At 41.7% G+C, this 10,224-nt stretch overlaps 1 protein-coding gene across 1 annotated transcript; it reads right to left on the bottom strand.

Moving 5' to 3' along the window:
- Window positions 1–2,127: 2,127 nt before the first annotated feature.
- Window positions 2,128–7,600, bottom strand: tmem72 (transmembrane protein 72). Its single transcript, XM_061086763.1, has 5 exons — window positions 7,525–7,600; window positions 4,404–4,470; window positions 3,486–3,557; window positions 2,812–2,951; window positions 2,128–2,555 (listed from the first exon to the last, which is right to left on the bottom strand). The coding sequence occupies exons 1-5, from the start codon at window positions 7,598–7,600 to the stop codon at window positions 2,128–2,130; spliced, it is 783 nt and encodes a 260-aa protein (XP_060942746.1).
- Between the last annotated feature and the right edge of the window lie 2,624 nt (window positions 7,601–10,224).

Genomic DNA, 10,224 nt, shown 5'->3' with positions numbered 1-10,224 from the left:
ATGTGATATCAGTCACATGATGTCCATCATGAAACCTTTCGTAAAAGTCATGTTCACAAAAAACAGATGGAGCTTCAGCGTCCCACATTTCCTAATGTCCCACGCAGATGATCCGAATTTACCCTATTTTTTAAAATTCATTTGTTATGTTAACATAATTTTGTTAGATTTTGGATCAATAATATACGTGGTTGAATTAGACTTAAATCTTAGTGTTTACCCCCCTGTTTTTTGTGACTGGATATATATTTTTGACCCCAACAATTTATGTTCACAAATGCCGGATTAATGAAGTTGAATTCTTCCAGCACAGCCACCAAGAAAGGAGCAACAGTCAGTTTATCTTTCCCACCTTAGCAGTGAAGGAAAAGTCCCTGTGTCCTGTGAAGATTTATTTCTCCCATCCTGTTTTTCGGCCTGGATGTGCCATCTAGGAAACTATTGTATGGTGGAAGCACAAACTGTAGGAAGTCCCTCTCTCTCTCTCTCTCTCTCTCTCTCTCTCTCTCTCTCTCTCTCTCTCTCTCTCTCTCTCTCTCTCTCTCTCTCTCTCTCTCTCTCTCTCTCTCTCTCTCTCTCTCTCACTCAGTCGGTCTTGAATAGGATTTATGATTCAACACGTACAGAGGAAGTTGCTCCACCAGCTGAACAACTTCCCTCATGGAGAACAGCTCATTCTGAAGGATATGGGTGAAGTGGAAATACTGACGTTGTTCTCCCTCTCTTCTGGTTTATTACTGGGCCATTCTACTAATTGACCAGATATTCTTGTTGGGAGGACAAAGCCGCCCTGATTTCCGCCCAGTGAGCGGCCTCTGCAAACTCAAAGACTCTCTGTTCTCTCCATCAAACACCAGAACGTCTCTTGGCCTCCTGACCGCGCTCACATGTCATGGCTTTTTATATGAAAACAAGAGTTTGAAAGAATGAAGGACACCATGTAGCTGCTGGGGATGTGTATATGTGTATGAACATGAATATGAACCCAGTTGTTTCACCCACAGGCTGTTTGTGTGTTTCACAAGTCTGGTGTCTGGGCCCCAGCTCTCAGCTCTCAGTGAGGTGCTTTGTTAAGAATGAGGCTCTCTGCAGTTATTGATTCTTTCTTTAGCTTTGATTCTGCAGAGATACAGCGAACAGTTATGTAGTGTACTTACAGGTCTGCAAAACAAAGGACACAGGAATACAGAGTGTGTGGATGTGTGTGTGTGTGTGTGTGTCTGTGTGTGTGTTATGACATCACATAACTATTGATTTGTGACCTGTACAAAGGAGGATTGTGATAGAACAAAAGAAAAACATATTTACCATCCTACTCACCTTTGTGTGATATACGGAGCTTGTGTCTGACTCACTCACCCGATTAATATCATCAATGCACTCGGTTATTAATGCTCGAATGATACTGGTGTGCTGGCACATTACATGTGTTTTGGTGGCCCATGGTTAGAGCTCCCGTGGGTGATCTGATGCGCCTCTCTCATCACCATAATCACGCCGGCGCTCCTCCCCAGAGCTCCGTCTCCATGGTCACCACTCACACATGACAAAAACACACAATGAGGAGACTTGAACGTGACTGACACTTGCACCTGCACGAGCACCAATGCCTCAGTCACATTTGCACAGATTTTCTCTGATGCCCGAATGAATGAAATGAAACAGTTGATCTAATTTATTGCCTCATGAATAATGGATGCTGCACTAACTGGATTGGATTGCCGGCCGTAAATGTCTCGCTGTTAAATCAATGCTGGATTTGCACAACAGATCGTCCGACTCCAAGCCACCCGCGAGCACACGTAGGTACAAATTGTTTAATTTCTTTTCATTTTATACATTTGAATCTGAAACACATACAAATTTTATTTTGTACAAAGAGATGTTTTGTTTAGTAAAAAACATACATATAAGAAGATTTTTTGGCAAAAACCTCTAATCTTATCTTCATATTTTGATACATTTAAATGCTCAAATGTCTTATTTTGGCTGATCACACTATTTATTAATATACTTTCAGCTACATAAAAGTCGGCCATAGTGTAGCACCAGTCAGAATGGGCCCAATGCACAGGCTTCCCATCATGTGATATCAGTAAGGATCTTATTGTGAGCACAGAGGGACGTTCAGTCAGTAATCATAGGTGCAGTGTCTGAGGTGGTGTCTGGCTCTGGCTCACAGCCGCCGTCCATCTCCTCCATCTCCCTCTCCACAGGCTCCTCCCTGCCCCTGAAGCTTATCAGCCTCCTCTCCTTCCTCCTCCTCCTCTCCCTGTCTGGGTCTCCGGTCGCTGCCGTCTGCTCCGGCTCCAGCATGGCGTGCACGCTCTCTCCTCTCTCCTCCACGCCGAGGCCGTGGTCCCTGCTTGCGATGGCCAGCCCCCCACCTCTCCTTCCTGTCACTACTTGGAAGAAAGAGACGGTGCTGTCCGAGCCTGCTCTCTCACTGGCGCAGACAGAGGTCAGGCCCTGGTCTTGTGGCCTTTTGTAGGACTTGGTTTTTGTTTTCTTGCTGAGTATGAAGTTGAAAAAAGCTGTCACCAGAAGCATGGTCCCTGGAATCAGAAGATATCTTTCTATTTTTTGTTGACTCAATATTTCTGTTGACTCTTAATTAAGGTATGTCAGAGTAAAAGCACAGTTGAAAATAAGAAAATGAATGCTCAATGAATTCCATTTCTCTGTTTCAGTTACAGGGTCCTAGTATCATGCATTTGAGATCGTGACCATTATATATTTTTTTCTAATCTGAATGACTGAAAGGCTCTTAGTGATAAGCATAATATAATAATAACAGTGTTTCCATTTTACCTGGAATGATTGCGTGCCACACCAACACAGGGTGCAAGAAGCAGACCACTGACATAATGGAGTAATAGAGGAACTTATGGAAACCTCCTATGCGCGCCATCTTCCCCCACAACACAAACAGCTGCCAGTCTGGAGGACAGCTATACAGAGATAAAGAGGAAGAAGAGGAGGAAGCAGACAGACTGTTGGTCATGCACACAGCAAAAATATCTGCATGTCAAGACAAAAATCTTGGTGTTTTTTTTCAGAACAAAAGAAAAGCATGAAGAAGAATACATAATCCATGATTAGAATTAGATATCTAAATCCTGGTTTGCACATATAAATTACATTTATAATTATATGTAAATAGCCTGTATTTATATCGCTCTTTTCTAGTTTTCATGGACACTCAAAGTGCTTTAGAGAACAGTTTAACCTATTCTCCATCACGGATCACTCACACAGTCGGCACAACCCTCAAGGACCAAATTTGGGGTTCAGTATCTTGCCCAAGGACACATGGGCATGTGTATTTGGAGAGACTGGGATCGAACCGTTGACCTTCTGGTCAGTGGACGACCCGCTCCATCTCCTGAGCCACACCTGTCCACATGTGTTTTTCCCTCAGTGTATTTAAATGCTACAGTATCCATGCAAAACACAGACATTGCAGGCGAGTGTCGTGTACTCACGGCAGGCACATGATCAGGAGCGCATCCAGGAAATAGGCCATCTCAAAAACCATGATGGCCACCGATGACACTCTGGGAGGAGAAATAAGAGATAATACTGATTCAGTCTCTGTGATAAAAATCAGTAAACTGTCTCTGAACTATGTAAACAACATCTCAATATGTATTCTGTGTATGTTATCATAGGGCTGTGGGTGAAGATTCCATTTAATTGATTTACAAAAGGGGCAAACTGTTTGTTGCAAATACCCGATGAAAAACACGAGGAGATATAATATTTATATGACGCAGAAGACTAAGCATTTAGTTGTGTCTTTGTTTTTTTCTTTCTAAAAATACATGACTCCTTCTCTGTTTCATGTTGAAATAATCGGATAACCATCTAATCCAGTGAACCAGAAAAATGCCCCCAAACTACCCATTATCATGCCCTCGCTGAGTTGTCGTGTTTCTGTGTGTGTGTGTGTGTGTGTGTGGGTGTGTGTGTGGGTGTGTGTGTGTGTGTGCAGCATCTATCTGCATATGCACTGGAAGAACAAACAGTTGGGCATTCCTGTCTCTCCTCATGGGATTTGCTTTCCTGGGGCTCTGTGGGAGTCTGGCTTGGAGCCACAGAGATAATAAGAAGCAGCAGTGACGGAGCGCTCTCCTCTCTGCACTCTGCACCTTGCTCCATCCCTCTGACTCCTTACCAGCATCTCCTCGCAACCCACTGTACTGTATGAGTGATTATGAAGGCAAATACAGTGTTGTAGCTGTTTTCCAAAAGCCCTTGAGCTACGCATTCTTTTCCATATTAAGACCCAGACGGCCTGTTTGTTCAACCAGTTTTTAGTCTCAAGTGGGTCAGACCCAGGAATGCTTTGTTAGGTTTAAACTTGTGTAGTATATTACAACTACATTGTTGTGAGCACTTACAGTAGGTATATGCCGAGGCTATTGAATTCTCCTTGATGTAGAGTCTCCACTCCCACAGCACACAACACTGAAAAAGAAACAAGTATGATTTTCCTTTTTCCTGACAGTGACGTGGAGAACAGATTATGTCCAGCAGATGTCAGACTTACTTCATGATTTCCTCCTCAGCGACATGCAGGGTTGATGTAACCCCAAACTTTTGGGAATACTGTTAACATTTCCCCCTGTGATGCAACTCTGTGTTGCTTTTATTGTTTCTAATTTGGTTTAGGTGTCTTTGTCATAGTAGTCTCTATTGTATTCTTGCAACCATATTGTTGCTGTTATGTTTGAGGCAATAATTGAGAGTGAGTATTTCAAAGGCCTGGGTTACCCCTCACCGAGCAATTGAGACTTGAGTTGACCTGATGTGACCTAACTTAAAGTGTAGCTTTAAGATAAACCACGTTTCTCTCGTAAATTGCTACAATCGTTTCTGTCATGGTCACAGAATTTTCAGCTAATAGCTCACTCATGCTTGCAATTATGATATCTCTGCATGCAGGAGAGGAACCTTTCTTTGAGTGGACACATTACACATCACAGATTTTCCGCCACCGAACCAGAATCTCAACGTGATGTAAAAAACCACAAACCACTTGTTTGTGAAGTGGTCACTGGATGTCACAGTGTGTTGATAACCTCCCGCCAGATATATTGGGGTGATGAACAATGATACAGAGAAGCATTCCTTTTATTCTCCTACCTAAATTCATTGTAGGTAAGTGAACACAAAAAGGGGTGTTCAGCTGCACCAAGATAAACTTTGACACTCAAAAATTGGGTTGGGACATTTTTTGAATTTAAATTGCTGTCATCATGAAGAACGCAGCAGTAGAATAGAAAAATATCCGGACATTCAGTGGAGTGTTGGGGCTTGTGTTCAACATGCAGGAAGCAGGACAGGATGAATAAATCCAGCTGAAATCACATGTTTTTCTTTACAACCCATCACAACAACAGCATCTGCCATTATCGTCAACAGCTCGGGAATCTCATTGTCTCTCTAAGCAGACTTCTTGGACATCAATAACGGCAAATTACCCGCTGTGAATATTCCAGACATTTTCCCGCTGTATTTTCTCGTGTGTTCACTTGGACATTTTCAGGCATTTTACCAAGCAGCTGTCAGGAAAGATTCCACAAAATTTCCAGAGCAACCAACTCGGACATTTACTTTCTCACATACAACCACCCTGGTTAATATCAGGAAAATGTCTGGAGTTCCGCGCACGTCTGAAAGCAGATTTAATGTCTTTAACTTGGGACAGACTGCTGTTGGGGAAACTAAGTTGAATTTCTATGGAGGGATAAAGTAATAGGTTTAATTGAATCTATCTGTACTTCTTCTGCTGCCACATGATTAGTATTTTAAAGAAAATGATAACAACAACAACAAAACAACAACAACAATAATACGATAAATAATAATAATGACAATTATAATAATCATAATAATAGTAATAATAATGATAATAATAATAATAATTTGGTTTTATTTGGTGCTATTCAACAAACCTATGCGGCTTTATAAAGTTAGGAAAGCAACGTTTTTTCCGATTCAGAAGCGGCGACATACATGCCAGCGTGGGAAATATGCTCACTTATGTGTGTGTGGGAAATATAAAACCACCACCACCACCCAGTTAACATAGCTTAGTATAAAGAAGACAAACCACCGGCCTGGCTCTGTTCAAAAGTTACCTAATCCCAACCAGCAGCTCTAAAACTCAGTCATTTACATCTTATATCTGGACAGCGACTTTTTATTATTACAGGTGTTTATTTGACTATATCTCAGTAACCTACTAACTCAGTCACCTTTGGAGAGATCCAGGCGAACTGTTTCCAGTCTTAATGCTAAGCTAAGATAACCAGATACAGATGTTGCTTCAGCAGACAGATATGCAAGTGCTAACAACGCTCTCCAGCAAGAAACTCAAAATATTATTCCAATCTTTAATGTTAAAATCCGGAGCGTTGACAGTATAACATAAATGGAATGATAGAAAATGAGACTTAAAAAAAACAAAGCTTTAGAAACTACAAAGAAGACTCTCTTTTATTAACCAGTCTTTTCCCTGTGAGATTTAAAAGAGGTGAGCGTGGTTTAAGTGGTGATCGCCACTAAAACACATGGAAGCAATTTCTCTGGTCCGCTTACCAGAAACTCAGAGATAGAATCTGCACCAGAGGGAAATCAAGGGAATGTGGCTGAATGGCTTCTGGTAGTTTATAGAGTGTGAGAGGAATTAGCTGCATATATTAACGGCATAATTAGCTGCCTATACAGCGCCTTGATATGAACATATATGTGCTCCCTATGCGTGTTTAGAACACACACAGAGGCAGACGGGCAGACATGCCATAAACATACATGCTCATATACAGAATGCCCACGTATGTGTGAATGTATAACAGCTTGTGAACATATAACCCAGCTTGATTTTTGGTAAGATGTGAGGCACAGGTCTCTCTGCCAATATTCGATGTCTGCAGCTGTTTGAATTTAGGTGAAGGGGGAAGCTAACCAGAGAGCTATTCCCCCCCATGATAATTTAATGTGGCTAAGAATTGGCGTGCAATCTGTCCCAGTGTGCACGAGGAAGGCAGCGGAGGACGGGCAATAATCGCAATAAGGTTGTGAGTGCTTTTATATGTTCCGAGATGGGTTGGGGAGGTGGGGGAGGGGGGGTGGGGGGGTCTTGGAGGTCAGAAACATTTCTTTTAGGTCCATGTAACACAAGCACCCCCCCCCCACAGGAGAGCTTAGAAATGTCCCTGAAAAAGGGGACAAGTTGGAGGCTGAGGGGAAAAACTACTTTAGTGAGTCAGATATCAGGTTTTCAACAACATGTGGCAACACTAATAGCGGATACAGCAGCTAAGATATCACATCTTAATTGGATTTTAAGACCTATTTTATATTTTTACAAAATCTCTGTGCGATCACCTCATTGTAGAGCCCACTTTGAATCTATGGTGCATCTGCCAGTGTGAGAATTAGAGGATTCCCATGCAGAAACAGTAATTAAGTTTAGTCTTGTTATAATTCCTGTGATTGTTTTTTTTTTTTTCTTACCTGTTGCAGTTGAAACACCGAGGATCCTGCAGGCGATCTCCACTACAATCCACCACACGCTCTCCGAGTTCCCCATGACCTCGAAAACACTTTCCCTCCTCAGTGTTTAAGAATTCAACACTTAACACTTTTGAAATAGCTGCGACCTAGTAGCCACTAAAGTAGCATTCTAGACACATAGTTGACTGTCTGGTTGGTTGGTGGCAATAAAGTCAGGTTATCCTTGAGTGCCATAGTGCGCAGCCTGATGCACTGGACGCGTTTACCTCAGAAAGGTTTGTGACTCAATGCCCCTGTTGCTCCAATAAACTGCTAATTAGCCTCACACACACACATGCACGCACGCGCACAATACGACTTTCAGCCTCTTTAGCATTCCACTGGGCATGTCAAGGTGAAATTACTCAGCTCAGGGTCACTCTTGCATCATATGACATTAGTCATTCACGCTGGTTAAAAATTATCCATAAAACTAACTCATAAACACACACGCATGTGTACGTTTTTAGAATTAGTGGTAATTTGAATGCAGCCTTGAACGCTTTAACTGAGATCATTCACCTTGCTGCCGAAACCAACCCTTTTCTCCCGGCTCTTGTTTTCCTCTGTGTAATTTCTCTTTGTTGTGTGGGTTTTGGTGATGCAGTGTAATAAAATTGTGTCAGAAACATTTTAAGGTCATAGTCACACGTGTTGCTTCCAGTTTGACATAATTTAACTGAAAGACTGATTCAGGAAAAGTAAGCGCCGACAAAATGAGCTTCAGCTTTTTGCATTAGTAAACAAAAGGCAATGTTTTTATGCTTAAAAAGTTTCCACCCTAGTATGCAGTTAACTTTAATGTAACACTGAGTCTCTGTGTGTGCTGTGATCGGTGAAACAATGCGGCGGGATACAATGCCACAAGAGCAGACAGAGACTCATTGACATTGTTACACATGCGTAGATGCAAACCCACATAATAGGTTGACACAGGTTTGGCTGACGTGTAATCTTGTTCGGGCAGAGCAGAAGCCAAAAGGAACAAACAGCCAGACACACACACACACACACACACACACACACACACACACACACACACACACACACACACACACACACACACACACACCCACACACACCCACACACACACACAAAAACACACACACACTGACTCCTGGTAGGGGCCAAAGTAAGCCAAACAAATCTCCTTAAATCCCTAACAAAGACACTTTTGTATTTTTGAACTGGTTCCACTTGTTTCCGGCTTAGATTCCAGATTATTTGAAGTATTTATGGTATAGAGAATGTACGTGAGCGTGAACACACGGTGCTGGAATATCCACTGATACCAGATGTGTGAGGACACATGACACTACTACATTTATAGGAATGGCCCAGATTTGCACACATGTATTCTTGTTAATAATGCATTCTTTTTGAAGCATCTGTAAGTTGTAACTATTTGCTTAACTTAATAAACAATGCTTTGTCCTCTGTCCTCTGCAATGCTTTGTCTCATCATCTAACTCTATGATTCAATGAGAAAACATTTCCATTGACCACATGCCTTCTAGAAATGAGAAGCACAGGCTTCAGATGATAGTTTACCAACGCAGACATGGTTGTTTATTTATTTGCTGGATCAGTTATTTTAAACACTTATTTCATCAAACCGACCGCATTTGAATAGTGGTTTAATCCTAAGTGTTTTACAGTGTGGCCCGTGTACATCTGGGGGCTCAAAGCAGGATACATTTACGGGACCCTACCTGAAATATATTCATGGAACCAGCTGCTGTTGACAGTTATAACCCCTTTTCATTTGAGGTCAGTTTAAATTATTGTTGCAATCATTATAATGAAATCATACAAATGGTCAAATTATAAAAACATTTTTTTAACAATATAATTGTGTTTGTTACACTTTCATGTGAAAAGGCCTTACTGAGAGGTGGTAAACTAGCAGCCATAGCTCTGAATAACAATAGTTAGCAATGTTGCCTCAAAGAAATATATGTGTCCAGAGCGTCCCTTCGTGACCCTCAAAGGATAAGTGGTATAGATAACAGTTGGACGGATTTTCACTCACTAACTGTACACTCTGGTACGTATGTCAATGTCAGCAGTTTGGGATCAAACTAATTATGAGATGCTTACAATTTGAGAGCTCTGTCACTACATGTTACTACATTTTGAGATGAGACTGGGCTGCTGCTGTATGTCAGAGTAACATGCTGTAAAAAAACAACATTAACAAACTACTTGACCACCCACTGTGTGATTTGATTGATAAAATAAATCTTAATTAAATGCTTGTTTACACTGCAGCGCATTGTTACACAGGAACCATACATGCATGTGCTAGGAATGAGTTGTGTGCATGCTGACTGAACTATACCCCCGTGGCCACAGGGGGCTGCGTCTACATGTATATTTGACATTCTTAACCCCTATGATGACATGAAAATAAGCCACATTAAGAACATAATACATGCTAATAAGCCACTGTTTGTTGCGAGGGGATAAGTGCTGACATTCGCTGAGTTTTTGAGCTTGATGGCGATTGTCAGCGTGTGCCAGAGGGTGGAGGGGTTTAAATAATTGTAACTGATTGCCATCCAGTGAGACTGTAAATCTAATGTTACAGTATAAATACAGCCTCATGTTTTCCTTCAGTCTGTGGCAGCTACACATGACGTGTATCCCAGCACACGTCC

Source organism: Limanda limanda, chromosome 15, assembly GCF_963576545.1.
Source record: "Limanda limanda chromosome 15, fLimLim1.1, whole genome shotgun sequence".
NCBI classification, from domain to species: domain Eukaryota; kingdom Metazoa; phylum Chordata; class Actinopteri; order Pleuronectiformes; family Pleuronectidae; genus Limanda; species Limanda limanda.
This window is presented reverse-complemented; position numbering and strand designations above follow the sequence as displayed.

Excerpts from the sequence above, each read along its gene's own strand:
- tmem72 (XM_061086763.1), bottom strand. The coding sequence starts at position 7,600 with ATGGGGAACTCGGAGAGCGTGTGGTGGATTGTAGTGGAGATCGCCTGC. Across the intron at positions 4,471-7,524 it reads CGGTGTTTCAACTGCAACAG|TGTTGTGTGCTGTGGGAGTG; the intron begins GTAAGAAAAAAA and ends TTTCTTTTTCAG. Across the intron at positions 2,556-2,811 it reads GTGGCACGCAATCATTCCAG|GGACCATGCTTCTGGTGACA; the intron begins GTAAAATGGAAA and ends TTCTGATTCCAG.